Source organism: Nuphar pumila, chromosome 9, assembly GCF_984573655.1.
Source record: "Nuphar pumila chromosome 9, dmNupPumi1.hap1.1, whole genome shotgun sequence".
NCBI classification, from domain to species: domain Eukaryota; kingdom Viridiplantae; phylum Streptophyta; class Magnoliopsida; order Nymphaeales; family Nymphaeaceae; genus Nuphar; species Nuphar pumila.
In genome coordinates, this window is record NC_143257.1 from 13475334 (window position 1) to 13493562 (window position 18229).

Below are 18229 nucleotides of genomic sequence, written 5' to 3' on the forward strand. Positions count from 1 at the left end.
TCAAGGCGAGGGCCTTTGTGCCTTAAGGCGCAAGTATAAAGCGCAATACCCTTGAGGCGAGGCGCGCCTCGGACTGAGGCACACACGCCTCGATTTATTTGGTCAAATAAGGGTCAAAACCCTCATTCGACCAAAAAATTAGGGCTTAAACAAAGCCCTACTGACCCCTTTATGTGTTTTTAGTTTTTTTCTCACCTCCTATCTCCCTTTGCCTCCCATCTCCCTCTCGTTTTCGTGCGCGACAATAGGACCACCGCCGCTGGCGACCTCCTTCTCGCAACAACAGCAACCCCAAACGCCGGTTAAGGTAGGATCTCTGTATAGTCTTCTTCCTCGTGTTCACACATAATGCATTTGCTGGCCACATGAATGTCTCTCTTTTTAAGGTTAAACTGGGTTGTCAAGAGAGACCAACCATGAAAACATGTGAGCTCTAGGGGAAGTCTTAGCACTTAATAAGGCATGTTTGGAAACCACTCCATGCCAGATCTTGTCTTCAGTGCATCACACCCAGATCTTGTCTTCAGTGCATCACACCCACCCCCAGTCTGCCAACAGGGCTCTGTTCAAGACATCTAACCTGGTGATGCCTAGTCCACCTCTGTCTATTAGGGAGGTGACCAGTGCTCATTCAACTATCTGCCTTTCCTGGCTTCAGTAACACCATACCAAATGAAGGCCTGCATCAATTCAGAATTACAAATTCCAGTGACATGGGTATTGTTGTATTTCTGAGCAATGTATATAGAAAGAGATCCCCAGCCCCACCCAATATCTGAATTGTCTGCCCACCCTTTACATTTGCTCTCTCACAATATGTCTCCAACATTGCTCTCTCAGCTTCTAATGTGTCTGACTTATTTCTGAAGTAACAGCAGCTGCAAAATACAGTTCATAATATTTCAATTTGTTTAAACTGGGTCAGAAAGACCTGGTATAAGAAAGAACCAAGAGTAGCACACTTCAACAAACAGTTCTCGTGCATTCTTATATTTGGCATTCTTGGGTCCCAGCAAACAAAGTGTTCTATGTTGATTACATAGGATTTTATTTTTCAACTTAGATTTATTTGATTGATTGCATGTTTTCGGTTTTGATGAATTTTTTTATTAAGGATATTGACAGAAATTTATTTATGTTAAGTTCCATAACAGGATATAGATGTATTAAGCCTAATGACAGTTTTGAATTTTTGTATCAAGCACATTGACAGAAAGTGATCTATGTGTTAAGTTTCAGGGCAGTTTTGATTCCTTTAAGAAAAGAATAATTCGTTTGTTTTTTGTCCACAAGGATGCTTACTGATATTCTATGCTGCAGTTCATGCGCAGATGTACGATGTTTATCTTTTTTTAAATTTTTCTATTTTTTTTTTAATTCAAGAAAGCATGCAGCTGTAGAAAGTGAAACGATTTTTAATTTAATGAATGCCCATGTTTTATTTTTTACATACTTACATAAATCAAGTTGTTGCATTAATGTTACTTTTATATGTTAATCTCATATTTTTTCAGTATTTATTTGAGATTTTTAATTTCTTGTTGGTTGTTGCTTCATCAATAAAGATTTTTTTATTTATTTATAATTTTAGATATTTTTTATAGTTTTTTTAAGTTTTTTTAAAAAAAAACTTTGAGGCTTACGCTTTACACCTCAAGGCGCCTCGCCTTAGATTTTGGTGGAGCGCCTCGCTACACCTCAACACTTTTCACAACACTGGTGCCGGGTTGGGTCTGGTCGGATCCAACCTGGATCTAATTTTTTTTTTTTTTGAAAAAGTTCGGATCTCACAGCCATAACTATGAGATCTTCCCTATGATCTCTTTTCTTATAGAGCAAACCATCCCCCAAGGGCACCTTTTAAATACCTGAGAATTCATTTTATTGTTTCCATATGAGTAGTTCTTGGTTGATGCATGAACTAAGATGCTAGGTTTACTGCATCCATCATTCACTCAACTGTTGGTGTATCAGGACAAGGGTTAACAAAGGCTTACAATCAAACATACTTGTTTTGCGCAAGAGATCCATAGTATACTTGTGTTGAGTTAAGATCAGAGCATATTTTCCTTTATCAACTTCAACTCCCAAGAAGTATTTCAACTTTCTTTCATTTTGAAACATTTATTAAGCACTTTTTTATTTCCTAAATGTGTTTATTTGACAAAACAATCATATATCCCTTATATTTGTGGATGAACAAGGAATGATCAAGGGAAGATTAGCATAATCCATTTCTCTGTATTTCCAAAGAAAAACTCTCAAACCATGAACGAGAGGCTTGCTTTAAGTCATATATGGTCTTCTTAAGTTTACACACATATTCAACTGGATTATTTTCAGTGTATCCATGTGGTTGTTTCATATAAACCTCTTTCTTCAAGTCTCTGTATAAGAAAGTGTTCTTAACATCGAGCTAGTTTAACATCCCGCCATAATCCACTCCTAAAGACAAGATATACATATTGTCCCCATTTTAACTACAGGACTGAATGTCTCATCATAATCCATGCCATATTCTTGTGTGAAATCCTTTTCAACAAGTTGAGCCTTATACCTTTCAATAGTCTCATTTGGTTTATATTTAATCTTATAAACCCACTTGGATTCTGTCAAGTACTTGTGTGGAGGTATTTTAACAATTTTCCATGTTTGACATTTATGCCATGCTTTCATTCCATCATTTATGTTGAATACGCAGGAACCGAGGCAGAGAGAGAGAATCTGATTTTCATACCTTAGGGCTACTCTCCTCTAGTTTAAATAGAGGAGGTTAGTCTCAAGAGGAAATTACATATGGGTCCCTTATTATGAATGAAATATCAAAAAGACACTTTTAAGAATAAAAAAGAATTCAGTTGACTAATCTTAACACTCCCCCTCAAGCTGGAGCATAGATATCGATCATGCTTAGCTTGTCACAACAATGGGAGAAACTAGGTCTTGCAAGGGCCTTGGTAAAGACATCAGCAACTTGATCTTCGGAAGATACATGATCTGTGCAAATATAACCAGCCTGAACCAAGTCACGTACATAGTGACAGTCGACTTCAATATGTTTAGTTCTTTCATGAAAAACTTGGTTGTTGGCAATATATGTAGCAACCCTATTGTCACACACCATCAACATAGGTAGGGATACTTTCACCTGAAGTTCGGTCAAAACTGATTTTACCCACATGATCTCAGTTGCGGTCTGAGCCATAGCTCGGTATTCTGATTCAGCACTCGACCTGGCTACAACAGTTTGTTTCTTACTCCTCCAGGTAACGAGATTTCCTCCCACAAAAACACATAATCCAGTTGTAGACTTTCTATCTTCGATAGACCCCGCATAATCTTCGTCAGTGTAAGCAACAACTTTCAAGGAAGGATTTTGTTTAAACAACAGTCATTTACCAAGAGATGACTTTAAGTACCTGAGAACCATCATAATTGCATCACAGTGAACTTTGGTAGGTTTATCCATGAATTGACTAATTTTACTCACGGCTACTGAAATGTCAGATCTAGTAACAGTCACATATAACAACTTACCCACCAAGGATCTGAAACCGGTACTATCCACATATTCAGACTTTTCATCGAACATATGAGTTTTGGGATCCATCGGAATGTTAGCTGGCTTCGCTCCTAGCATTCCAGTCTCTTTTAATAAGTCCAACACATACTTTCTTTGTGACAAAACTAAGCCCTCTTTGTTTCTTGCAGCCTCAATACCAAAAAAATATCGAAGGGAACCAAGATCTTTAGTAACAAAATGTTTCTGAAGATGATCCTTTGTTGCAGAAATATCTTGGGCGCCGCTTCCTGTTAATATGATGTCATCGACATATACCACCATAACCACAATTCCAGAACTAGTTTTCTTGATAAACAAGGAGTGGTCTGAGGCTGACCTGACAAATCTAAAATCCGACATTACCTCAAATAATTTTTGAAACCATGCCTGAGGGCTCTGCTTCAGACCATAAATAGACTTCTTCAACTTGCACACCTTCTGACACTCCCCCTGAACCTCAAAGCCTGGAGGTTGTTGCATATAGATTGTTTCATGTAAATCCCCATACAAAAAGGCATTCTTGACATCCAACTGAGACAAGGGTCATCCATAGTGCACTGCAACAGAGAGAACGAGACGAATAGTGCCAAGACGAGCGACTGGGGAAAAAGTTTCAAAAAAGTCAACACCATAAGTCTGAGTATAGCCTTTTGCAACCAACCGGGCTTTGTATCGTTCAATTGACCCATCTGAGTTATATTTAATGGTATATACCCATTTGCAGCCAACAATATCTACATCAGTAGGAGGATCAACCAAGTCCCAAGTGCCCCTAGAGCATAGGGCATCCATCTCATCCCGCATAGCCTGCATCCATTTGGGGTCGAATAGAGCCTGACTGTGATGAAGCGGAACAGAGGAGGCAGACAGAGCCGAGATAAAATTCTTCATAGATGCCCCAAGATTAACTTCAGAAACAAACTGAGAAATGGGATGAAGGGTGCATTGTCTTTTCCTTGTGCGCAGAGCAATAGGAAGATCATCATCAAGAGCAAAAACTTCAGTACGCTCAGAGATACTTACCTCAGGAGAAGGAGATAATGGGGGCATGGAGGTAGGTGGTAACCTGTGAGTATATACTATAGGAGGGTTTCTGTAACGAGACTCACCAGAGGATGGAGCCAAAGGCTGTGGAGTGAACGACTCTAAAGGAAAAGGAGGAATTGGTAGAGGAAAGGCATCACCCTGACTCTCCTGTAACCTTTGAGTAGTACTCGAGAAATATGGAATAGACTCAAAGGTAACATCCTCACTAACATACTCTTTATGGGATATAGGGTCATAGCAACGATATCCTTTTTTATTCTTAGGATACCCAAGGAAAACACATTTAATAGACTGCAAAGCAAGTTTATCTCGTCCAGGACCCAGCTTATGCACAAAGCACACACATCCAAAAACTTTAGGGGGGATAGGAAAGAGAGGAACCTCTGGATGGCGAATTTGGATTGGGATCTGGTCTTCTACAGAACTTGAAGGCATGCGGTTTATAAGAAAACCAACAGTCAAAACTGCATCTCCCCAGTATGACGCAGGCATATTGGATTGAATCATTAGACACCGAGCGACATTGAGAATTTGTCTATGTTTCCTCTCAGCCACACCATTTTGTTGGGATGTATGAGGACATGTAAATTGAGGTTGAATCCCTTTAGCGGAATAGAATTGAAGCAAGTCTTTGGATTTGAACTCAAGAGCATTATCAGTGCGAACAATTCTAACACACACGTCAAATTGAGTTTTTATTTCAGCAATCAAAGATTTAAGAATGACATGGCCTTGAGACCGATCTTTTAACAAGAACACCCACGATAACCTTGAGAAGTCATCAACAATGACCAAATAATAACGACACTGAGTCCTACTAGGAATCCTACTCGGACCCCATACATCGACATGAAGAAGATCAAACAATCTTTGACTCGATGGACTTTGACTAGAAAGAAAAAAGATTCGGCAATGTTTTCCCAATTGACATGTTTCGTATTGAAAAGAAACTGAAGGAGGTATATGAGGAATGACTCGACGAAGTTTTGGCACTGGAAGATGACCCAGACGATGATGCCACAATAAAGGACTTGAGGAAGAAGTAACAGCAGAATAGACAGAACCCATTGGTTGATGTAGATAATACACATCACCTTCCTCATAGCCGCCAGCGATCCTCTTCCCCGTCAGCAAGTCCTGAAAAGTGCAACCCATAGGATCAAAAATTACCCTACAATTCAGCTCTTTTGTCATTCGATTGACAAATAATAGATTATGTGGAAAAGAAGGAGCATAAAGAACATTTAACAATTGAAGGGTAGGGGAAATAGACATGTTTCCCTGCCCTACAACTGGGGAAGAGCTACCATCAGCAAGGACTACCCTTTTTTGATCTGAGACAGGTTTTAAATTTAAAAAGTTACGCGAATTTTCACACAAGTGTCTGAATGCTCCTGAATCAATGATCCACCTACCACCTTGGCCAGAAAGGCCATCACCTGCCAAGCCTGCAACCTCCGCAACAGGAGGCTTCGAAGTGGATGAACATAAGGCAAGGAGCTCGTCATATTCAGCCCTGCTAAGAGTTACAGAGTCATTGGAATAATTTTCACCTGATTTAGCCCCTTGAGCCATAAGATAAAATGATGGGCTTGATTCGAAAACTCAGGTACAACCACACGCGCACACAATTTGCTGAAAATCCAGATCTGATTCACAACCAGCTATAAAACCGACTATATCTAGTTTTAATTTTATAGATAAACTCTGAGATTCACGTCCACTGACTGTAACACAACAACTATTCAGATCCAATCTATCACATCCGCCTTAACAAGGAACTGCTATAGGCTCCATATCACAACTACGACAGGCAGCATACCACGACACCACCAGAGACGGCACTAAAGATCTGCTTCACACTTCGCATATCAACGACAGTTAATGGCCTTTACCAAAACACCTTGAAGTCTCTGCACAGCTTCCTTCCAAACTTGACGTCAAACCTAATTCCAGATCAACGTCTTCACGCGACTTCAACCTTCACGCGATCTCCTTGTTGGGTCTTCAAACAATTTCCATATCTGGCAGCAGACGACTTCAACTACAACAGAAAGAATATCAGATCTGAATACGATCTGATTTTGAGAAATCTGACCTCGACAGAAAATATCAGATCTGAATCTTTAAACAAAAACCGATGATAGAGGATTCACAGCACCCTAAACATACGATCAGATCCAAAGGAGTATGCAGGTCCACGACTTATATAAGAATCCCTATAAATTTTTTCGTTCTCGACAACCTGAACATTAAAAGGAATGGCAATATAAGCCGATCTGTGATCAGATCTGAATCAACCAAGACCTAAAATAAAGACCATAGGCAGACCCAAAAACACATGATGATATAAGCTTCACAGCAATAATCTGATCGCAGGCATTCAGCAGTGATTTATCACTAATTTTAGACCTGATCACCGACTGCAATGATTCAACAGTATCCAAAAAAAAATTATTCTACCCCAAAATAATATCAATTTGATCTAACTGATTCAGACGATGTCTTTAGATCTGAAATATCTTCTTCTTATGCTTCACGATAATCAAACATGATCTACGATCTGCATCAGCTGCTCCACGATCAGCAACACAGCGACTTCAGGATCCACGAGCAGTTCATGATCCACACATCTGATCCTTCTTCACGTACAACCACCACCACCAGCGTCTTCAAGCCACAAGCACACGATTTTAGAAGCTTCTCCACGATCAGCGACTGCAACATCTTCAGAATCCACGAGCAGTTCACGATTCAATATATGTGATCCTCCTTCACGATCTGTGATCAGCAACAGGATCACCGTGATCGTCAGCAGTAGCGTCATCCCAGAAGGGAGACCTGCTCTGATACCATGTTGAATACGCAGGAACCGAGGCAGAGAGAGAGGTCGGCAGATAGAGAGAAAAAACAATTTTCATACCTTAGGGCTACTCTCCTCTAGTTTAAATAGAGGAAGTTAGTCTCAAGAGGAAATTACATATGGATCCCTTATTATGAATGAAATATCAAAAAGACACTTTTAAGAATAAAAAAGAATTCAGTTGACTAATCTTAACAATTTATAACTTCAACCCACTTCTTATTTCTGATAGCTTGAAAGTAAGAAACTGGTTCTTCTTGTTTTTCTATTTACCCATCTCTCAACAGGATGTCTAACCCTGTTTGGCCTTCTGAACTGTGACTTCGTTATGATTTTATCACATAGGCTGATGGTGTCTTCATGATTGTCCACATTTCCTCATTCTCATTCCACTTCATTATTAGTTGTCCTTTGTGCCCCAGCTTCAAATCTAGTTGTCCTTGTACCTCTTTTAATATATACATGCCATCTTTTATATCTCCCATCTATAGCTGTATTTTCTTCAAAGAAGGTAGGAACACCCCTTTCCTACCTGTGGCTTTTTGGAACTCTTTGTGATATAGAACTTTTATTTGATTCTGAAAATAGTTCTTCACTTAGTCATGGTTGGTAATACTTAAATGATGCCCTTTGTTTTCTAGACCTATTCTGCAGTGGAATCATACTCAAAGGAACTTTTATCCAATACTACATTTCTGGAAATGTGAATACAGCTATTTTTAATATCATAGCACCTATACCCTTTATAGTCATTGGCATAGCCAACAAATTTGCAAACATGAGCTCTAAGTTTAAAATTTGTTTCTCTAGACGGACATAGCAAATACACCCATAGGCTAGTAAAGAATCATAGTCAGGATGCTTCCCAAATAGTGCATAATATAGACACTTGTAATTTAAAACCTTCATAGGCAACATATTTATAATGTGCATAACTGAATGAAAAGTTTTTGTCCAAAATATAAGGGAGTCCTTCTGGCATGTAACATTGCTAGGGCACTTTGAATAATATAATAATGCTTTTTCTCAGACAATCCATTTTATTAAGGGGTATAAGGGCAAGACACTTTTCTATTTATTTCATTATTTTCAAGATAAGTAATGAATTCCCTCGAAGAGTACTCGCCTCCAGCATCACACTGGAAATTCAGAATGGACATAAAGAATTGTTTTTTAACTAACATAGAATTTCGTGAATATATTGAATACTTTATGTTTATGTCTCATAAAATATATTTATATATAAAGAGAAAAGTTATCAATAAAGGAAACATAATAACGATTACTAGAAGAAGAGGCATTGGGTGTCGGTCCTCATACATTAGCAGGAATTAATGCGAGTCTTTCTGGCAAGTACATGATTTCAAAAGGTTTCAAAGCTCTTTCATTCAAGGAATTAAAAAAAAGTGCATGACTCTTTGCAATTTGACAACTTGGACAAATGTCACTAGCAGACTCACATTCTAAACTAGACTCGGGAATGAGTTTATTTGATACCAATCTTCCAATGAAACCACGACAATAATGAGCAAGACGGTTGTGTAAGACATTGGCTTCATTTAACCCAGAAGTACTAAACAAAACAGGTGGACTAGGCTTCGAAACATGGCCAGCTGATTTGGATGCAAGATCTTCTTTGAAGATTTACATATTTCTTGATCTTTTGCCTTTAGCAAATATCTCCTTCGTGTGAAGATCCTTGACACAACAGAGGACGGAGTAAATTCCACATATGAATTTGAATTATCCACAAGTTTAGAAACAAAAATAAGATTTTTCTTGATGTTGAGAACAAAAAAGACATTAGAGAGGTAGACTTAGACAGAGGAATAAGTCTGGTAAAAGAAGCAAGTAACAATTGCTTATTTGTTGGAACTTGACCTTCTCCACTACGATGTGTGCTACTCTGACCTCCAGATTGGCTATTGTCTAGATTCTTGTTTTGTGTTGCCCCTTGATTATATTTAAGATCATTCTTAAACCAACAATTGTCTTTGACATGGCCTGGCTTCTTGCATATGAAACAAGTAGGAATGGGGTGTCTCCCTTGGAGAGCAGTGTTAGAAGCAACATTCAATGTGGGTAGTATACCTCGGCCTTCTTGATTGCTTCCATGACTACGTCCCCTACCCCCTCTAAAGTATCCACCGCTTCCACGTCCTCGTGAAACATTAGAGACAAGGACTTCCTGAGTTTCACTAGAGGAATCGAGATTAGTAGAAATAGTTATCTCATAGTGTAATAATTTGGCCCTCAAATTCCCAAATGTAGGAAACAAGTTCGAGTAATGCAGAGTGGTGGAGAGGACGTGATATTCGAGACCATGACCGCTGAGAGCCTGTTGAACCATATCCTTATTTGATTCTTCATTGCCAACCATAGCAAGTTGGTCAGTAAAGCTCTTCATCTTATTCAGGTACTCCATGATTGACATGGACCCCTTCAAATTCTAAAATTTTCTCTTCAAAAATATTATCCTGAATTCCAAAATTTGGGAGTATGTTTGGAATAGTCTAAGTCCAAAGTTGCAGTACAATGCAATCATTGGGTACTCCAATAAGCACCTCGTTTGACAAAGTGGATATAATATATGCAACCAATGCCTAATATTGCTTGATCCATGAAATAAAATCAGGACTTATGACAGGAATAGAAGAAATCACAACCCCTATGTCATCCTTTTCCTCTTTAAGAATATACTCTGGTAGAGGGACAATGGACCCATCAAAGTATCCAGAGAAATCTTGACTTTTAATGAAAGGAGTTATTTGCTTCTTCCAAGTTAGAAAATTGTAATTATTTAATTTTTCATAGACTAATTGTGGTAAAAAGGTAGAAGATAGAGACAATTGTGGGTTTGGATCCATGAGTAAGAAAAATAAGAACAGTAGAGAGAATGGGTAAAGATAGAATATTCAAACTATCACGTCAAAAATTTCTGACCTTAATTTTAAAGTCGGAATATCACAATCAGTGTTATTAAAAGCGCACCTCGCCTCAAGGCGAGGGGCTTTGTGCCTTGAGGCGCAGGCATAAGGCGCAAAAGCCTTGAGGCGCATGCCTCATATGCCTTGAGGCGTACGCCTCAGGGCGAGGTGCGCCTCAAGGTGAAGCGTACACACCTCACCTTGTTTTGGTGAGGCTGTGTTGGCCTTCTGCATGAACCCTCGGACGTCCCTCGCGAGCAACGATCGAGCGAATACCTTTCGGACAGACTACCTCCCATTGCAGATCACGCACCTCCACTTGTTGCTGCTCTTCTTCTCTTGCTTCACCTGAATAAAAATGGATTTGTCGGGATTTGGTGCCTCAGTCCGGACGCCGATTGCCAGAAAAGACATGTCCAAAATACCCTTTTACATATATAATATGACTTCTACATCCCTAATGCCTTCAACGAAGGGAGGAGATCCGACCTTCATTTTCTTGAGTGTTAAAAATTCACGTGGTGATATTTTCAGGGAAGTTATATCGCAAAAAGCATAATATTTTCAAAATAGCCCTAGTTCAGAAAATACCACCTTTATAATGTGATAAAAGCACCTTTCCGATATTTTTATATTGTTCATACTTCCCTCTATATGATTATGTAAATCTCTGGCATTCTTTATATTTTGATTTGTGCGATATTTTCCTTATGGAGAAACACTTATCTTTTAGTATATATGACTTTTTTTTCCTTGCCGAGTTTTTCATGAGAAAGAGATTCTATTGTACGGACGTTAACAGGCAGGATTCGGATCCACATCACTGAAAATCCGCACTCTCAGATCTGGACTCGGTTCAGATGAAAAAACTACTACCAAATCCAGATCCAATTAGCTATTTGGAATTTCAGATATCCCTCATACACAACTGGATTTGGATGTTAGTTGGATTGAATTCCAAATTCAGATGTAAAACTTTTGCTTTTGCTTTTCCTTTTTTCTATTGAATTTGATTAAATTGATAAAAATTCAGTTGGATATCTAACCCAAATCCAAACTCTTAGCATCCCTATCTAATGCTAATTAAAACTAACCAAACCCAGTTGGCAAGGGTTCCTTAGGCCCTTTTGTATCCAATTGAATAATTGGTGAAGTTTGGGATTGGGTATCCAGATCCAGGCAAAGAAATCAGACCCATTTGGGTCAATTTACCAATAGTGGTAGGTTATTAATTGAAGAGAATTTTGGTTTCTAATGTTTGAAAAACAACATAAATAAGAAGATCTCATGTTGTGAGAGAATTTTGGTTTCTTAGGTACTTATGTAGGTCAAGTTGTTGCATTAATGTTACTTTTACATGTTAATCTCATATTTTTTCAGTATTTATTTGAGATTTTTTATTTCTTGTTGGTTGTTGCTTCATCAATAAAGTATTTTTTATTTATTTATAATTTTATATATTTTTTATAGTTTTTTTAAAGTTTTCAAAAAAATTTGAGGCTTACGCTTTACGCCCCGAGGCTTACGCCTCACCTCAGATTTTGGTGGAATGTCTCGCTACGCCTCAACGCTTTTCACAACACTGATCACAATAGGCATGTAGCAGAATTGATTTGATGAGAAACTTGATGTTTCTAACCAAAAAAAAATTGAGAACCTTTAAAGTAGTGACATGATATATGAAACTCAAAGGAACCTGCAAATCTAAGTATGCAAGTTATACAATTCTGAATATGTTGATTTTTTAATCCAAATAAGGTGCAAAGAATAACAAGTCACTGGAATCTTTTATGGGGTCAAGAAAAGAAGAAAGAAACTGAGATTGACATCAAATAGGAGCTCAAAAAATTGATATCAGATTCCTTTCGACAAAAAGATTTAGAACAGCAATCAAAAACAGATTAAGAATAGTTATAACGAGGAATTGTTAAGAAAAGAAGAGAAAGAATAAGGAGACGGACTGTGACAGAAAGTAAATTTAGAGGAGAAACTCGAAGATAGGCAAACAGGAAAAGAAAGCCCAAGATCCCTTAAGACGTACCTTAATGAACGCAATCAAACACACTCCTACTGTGATACCATGATAGAATAGGTACCACTAAATGATCCAGAATATAGGCAAAGAAAAATAAGAGAAGACGTTGGGGCTGGGGCTGGGGCTGGGGCTGGGGCTGGGGCTGCTGCTCCTTCTATACCATGATTCCCAATGAGGGAACGTGGGTCTATTGATTCCAATATATAGAAAATCTATGTCACATGGGTGCGGGTGCGGGGATGCGGCACTTTAAAAAAACATGAATGCGGAGGTACGGCAAAAAAAAATCAGACCCGGGTTGGATTCGGATCCGACCCAGATCCAAACCCGTGCTTATTTAAAGCACGCAGGGTAGGATTTCTCATTCGAGAAACCCTCCCCCACATTGCTCACTCTCTCTCCTTGCTCGCCTTCTCCCCCCGCCGCAGGCTCCCTCTCTCCCGTTCGTTTTTCGGACACCTGACGCCGACAAGCCCCACGTCCGGCGAGCCACCCGACGCCGGTCCTTCCTGTGCCAATGATGCGCCCTCCGGCCCCCTTTCAGGTGAGCTCCCTCTCGCCTCTCTCTTTCCTCGTTGTCTTCTTCTTCTTCTTCAGGTGAGCCTCCCTCGACGTGTTTTTTATTTTTTTTACATAAATGACCCTGGGTGCGGTCACGCACCCAGGGTCGGGTTGACCGCACTAGTTGCCACACACGCACCCGCGTCGCGTCAGGTGCGGCACCTGGTTAGCCGAATCCCTGTGACATAGTAGAAAACATTACATGTGTTTGTGTGAAATACAAACTTTACAAGATAAGAGTTACAAAGAGACCCAACACAATCAGAAAAGCATAACAAGGAAAACCAGCAGAATAAGGAGTCCCAGCACAACAGGGAAACAGGGTGTCACGTCAAGTAGGGTATCACACAAAGTGTACTGGATTCGGGCCCAGACCCAATAACGTTATCTCTTAATAATTAGAACTAGTTAGAGCTTTGGGTTTGGGCAATTATTAGAGAATTTCTAAGAGGAATTATTTTCAAATCCATGACAAAACCTCAACTTTAGCATTCAAGTTCATCAACCTACAGTAAAGTCATCCATGTCTTCATCAATCATATATGCTCAACCTTTGAGACCCATGGTAGTGAAGATTTTAGGCCCTAGGCAGTTGCCATATATCCCACCTAGATGCAACATTAGTAAGCACGTATAACAATATAAGAAACCACTAGAGGCAAAACTACAAAATTTCAGATCATATCAGACAGCAAAAGTCCTACAGAGAAAGGCACGTAAGCATGATATGAAGTGAATTATATCACAATCTACATTCACCGTGAGAGAATAGAAACCCTGTAAATGATTTTTCCATAGCAGATGTCATGTCTTAAAGCAATGATACCTTACTATGAATGGTCATGTGATCTTTACAATGTGAAGTACCTGTGTTATTCTAAGAGCAAGCTGGAACGTTCAAGAGTTAAAAAGGCCAACTGGATATGGATATGAACTATGTAACACAGACTCTTCTAACAAGGCACCGCACCTGTGTCGCACCCGCACCTATGGGGTGTGACACTTGGACATGGCTTCCTTTGTGTCAGGTGAAGTCAACCACACTGAGGTCCATTTCTGTCCAAAAGTAGATTCAGTCAACCCTAACCAAGTCCAGCTTTATTTATATAATATATATAAATACATAAATGCACACACATACACGTGTGTGTGTGTGTGTATATATATATATATCCGCACCTCCGCACTAGTGTGGTGTTATTTTTTATTGAAGAGGAATAGCAATTATAGATTGTTAATTTGATTTATTGCATGAATTTATGCATGATGAATTGATGATATGCTAATTGTTTTAATTTCATTAGTGTTAACTTAAAGCTGTTAAAAATTATATATACCCTCCCGCACCCTGCAACCAAGTTTTTTTAAAGCGCCGCATCCACACCTGCATCCGCACCCGCACCTATGTGACATAGGATATGAACTAACATCATCAGGCTAATTATATCTTTGGACTACCTTAAAGATTAATCCATGACCACAATGTACCAGAAGCGCACTCTAGTCCATAAGAAAACTCAATGGGATACAGATGCAAGCACGCAAGACAGGCAAAAAAATCTAATGAGAAATGGTCAAAGAAAGTCATCTTTAAAGAAAATAATCTAGGCCTTCTAAGGCACTCACATGAAAATTAAAGAAGAAAAAGAACAATGTAAAAAAACTTATGAAAATGAATGAACAAGGAAAAAAGAAACACGAAATACATGGGAAAATTCAGAAAATGTTACCAAATTTGTACAATAGCATCCTAAAAGGTACTACCCCCAGTATCTTATTCCAACATCCTCACTCACTTCCACCTTTTCTTTGCAATTATGCTCATGTGTGGACAAAAGCATTCCCATTTGACAATTTAAACTAGAAACAGAACTGTGACAGCTAGACTGTTAAATGGAACCCTGAAATATTTGTGCTTTGTTGATGAGAATACCTTCATCTTGTGAAGCCAAGGCTTTCCAAGTGGGAAGCAAAGATACACTTTCTACCAATAACTATAAACTCCACCTATTCATGGCCCTAATTTGTTATTATGAATTTTCCTGATGAAGATTTTTACAAATGATCTGACTACAATAAAATTGCTTTCATGATGCTATCGTGCTGATTATATATTAGTAATAATAGAGTGCTCTGGGCCTTGAGACAATTGGACTTGTAAGGAAGCACATACCTTTAAAGATAGTAAAGATGAGGATGCAGACGAAGACTTCAACCCAGTAAACCCAATATCATAAGCGATGCTACCATCGGGTTTGAACAGGCCAAAGTTCCTCTCAGAGGTTGGACCAGGCTTTAAATCCTCATTAAATAGAGCAAATATGTACGCCTTTACAACCAACCTTGGCCTGAATGGGGTACCTTTCCTTTTGGCAAGCCGCTTCCTCAGATTAAAGTTATAAGTTCTTGCATTAGCAATTGTAGCACCAGGTTCATCAGAATCCCCCTTTGAAGCCCAACCAGTCTCTGAAACCAGGACTTCCATGTCCCCATAACCAGCAACTTCTAAAGCAGCATAAGCGGCATCAATCTGGGCATCAAACATGTTATCATAGTGCAGCTTCGTCTTGTTGTCATAAACCCCATCATTTGGTTTGAATAATGCATAATCAATGTCGATATTTGTAGGGTCAGATTTGTAGGCAAGAAAAGGATAAGGATTGATGAAGAAAGGAGCCCTTGTCTTTGAAAAAAAAGCCAAGAGGGGCTTCATGTATTGAATAACATCTTCTTTGAAGGTGCAGGAAGAAGGAGGAAAGGATGAGGTGAAAACCGCCTCAGAGTGTGGTGTGGAAATCTGGATAGTATCAGTTAGCTGAAGCCTATTGAGCGCATTATACACGTTCTTGATGGCAGGAAGCAGAACCTCTGGGAGTTCCTGATCATTTCCACCCAACACTTCATTTCCTACTGTGATTCCAACAATATGTGTATCAGGCAGGAATGGCTGCACGTTCTGTTTTATCCAGTTCATGGCACTGTCTTGGTTTACACTCATCTCTTTCAAATACTCATTCCCCAGACCCACAACAATTTCAAGACCGGATTTGCTGAATGCCTTAAGAACATCGTGATTAGCATCATAGATCTTCACGTTCTTTATCTTTGCTGCCTTCAGAAGGGTTACTACACTCTCAGGAGCAGGCAAGTTATCAGCTATCCTACCATAGTTTATTCCATAGGTTCCAGCAAATGCATTCACCTTCACATTACCTGTAGGACACAATGGGAGAAGCTGTTAATATCAACTTGCAAGCATATTATGCATTGGTCCAATCTCCAGTGATGCCGTTAGGATTTTCTTTTCGTTGATTATCAAAGAGGAATGGCGTTCACTCTCTTGAATTTCCGCAGGAGTACCCAAAATACGGGAAAACATGGAAAAGATAGGCAACGTCATGTTAACAAAGGAAGCTTGAACATGAACACGCTTTCGTTTAGACAACCCGGAGATGGACAATAACAAGCATCTGCAGCAATGGTAGTCGACCTTCGAATCCATCCATGTCTATGAATACAAGTTCACACGAAAAGTCACCAGAAGGCATAAACAAAATGGGAAAGGAATGAAAAAGGACGCCCTTTTCCAATACAACCGTACTTCCGAACCAAATGGGTGCTCGATGAAACAGAACAGCTACGTTGATCGATAGAAGAGATCAAAATGGTCGAGGCGACAGCAGGAGCAGCTATACTAATAATAAGTCAACACGAATTTACACCCACTTCCAAAATCCATCCCATTCAGTTCCAATGAAAAGTTAAAAGCAAGAGTTGAATAAAATACAGCCTAATTTTGCATTCAATGGATCATCGTCCAGGCATGCAAAACGAGGAGGAGGAGGAGAAGAACGAGAAGACAAATTCAAAATCCTCTGCCGAACTTGAAACAAAAAATAGATGAGTAAACAGCACAGTTATCTAATCCGAAGAAAGGACGACAACAACAAAAGAAGAGTTCGATTCTACCTCAAATCAAATCAATCAAAGCCAAACACACACCTGAAGAGAAATCAATAAGGGGGAGGAGGAGGACGAAAGAAAAGAAAATGAACTCCATCTCGTCGGGCGGAAGAAGTGGAAGATGCACCAAGATGCAGGATGGTGGACGCAGGGTACGGAAACCTTAAAGTGGGAGGATTCCAATCGTACTCGAATCGATGGTGGTAAGCAGCCGTCGTACCCAACACACCATGCTTCTTCCTCAACCATGCCGTAGACAGATTCCACCCCGTCGTTTCCTACCTCCAACACCCCAAAGCAAAACCTCGACAAGCAAGCTACAGCCCAGAATCCTTTAATCCCATTCCTCGCAATACCTTTTCCGGGAAACGCTTTTTCCTCCCGTGATCGGATTGGACATCCCTTCCCGGGAAGCCCAACCCCACAGTGCCCACACTGCTGCTTCTCAGCACTAGCCTTTTTTATATTGTTTATTGTTACTGTTTAATTTTATTCTCTGTTCACTCCTTTGAAAAGGAAGGACCAGGTTTTTGCTGTAAAGCGACTGGGGACGAGTCGTCGACATAACCATCCGCCCTCCCTCTTTCTCCGTGTCCGCGTGGTGCGTGTTTGTGAGTGTAGAACGATAGTAAAGGAGGGTAGTGATGTGCCTTCCTTTCCTTCTTTCCTTGTTTTCTTCGGGTTGTAGACTACAAATTACATTGCATAATGCAGGTGGAAAAGAAGGCCACACGACGAAGAAAAGTCATTTCCCTCACTCGCTCTTTCCTTGATGTTCGGCCTTGTCAACTGCCCACAATTATTTCTCTTTCCTTCATGCACGACTCAACTCTCACCCCATTCCTAAGTCTGCTTTACTACCAACTGAAATCTTGTGTAGATTTGACGAGGATATGGGCTTTTGTTTGCTTTTTTTTATTTTGAAAAAATTACAAAAAACAAACTAACAATTGATATAATTACAATACAAGTCTAACATTTGACAATTTAAGAATACTCCCTGAGTTGTAAAAATATTTCTCAAAACACCTGCCTCCCTTTACTGAAGTGGGTTTACCGTGGCAAAAAGCATGATTGGTCGTACTAAAATTATAAAATTACCCTCCTTTCTCTGTCTACCCAAAACCATACGCTCACACGAGGTTTTTTCCACACCCACCTGAGCAACGAACCCTTGCCGGTCGAAGCTTGTCTTGCTAGTAGGTTGGGGTTGCCGGAGCAGTTGCTGTCCCACCAATTTTGGGTCGCTGGCTCCCCACCATGGCAACAAT

General features: G+C 39.6%; 1 protein-coding gene across 1 annotated transcript in view; it reads right to left on the reverse strand.

The window, feature by feature from the left end:
• LOC149828440 (glucan endo-1,3-beta-glucosidase 11-like) overlaps nucleotides 1–17545 on the reverse strand; it is a 55693-nt gene extending 38148 nt beyond the window's left edge. Inside the window, exons 1-2 of the mRNA XM_090017578.1 lie at nucleotides 16998–17545; nucleotides 15169–16208 (exon numbers count right to left, since the gene is read on the reverse strand). Of these exons, the coding sequence (XP_089873704.1) occupies nucleotides 15169–16208; nucleotides 16998–17055 (1098 nt within the window). The 5' untranslated portion in view covers nucleotides 17056–17545. The remainder of the gene's footprint in view (nucleotides 1–15168; nucleotides 16209–16997) is intronic.
• Nucleotides 17546–18229: the final 684 nt, after the last annotated feature.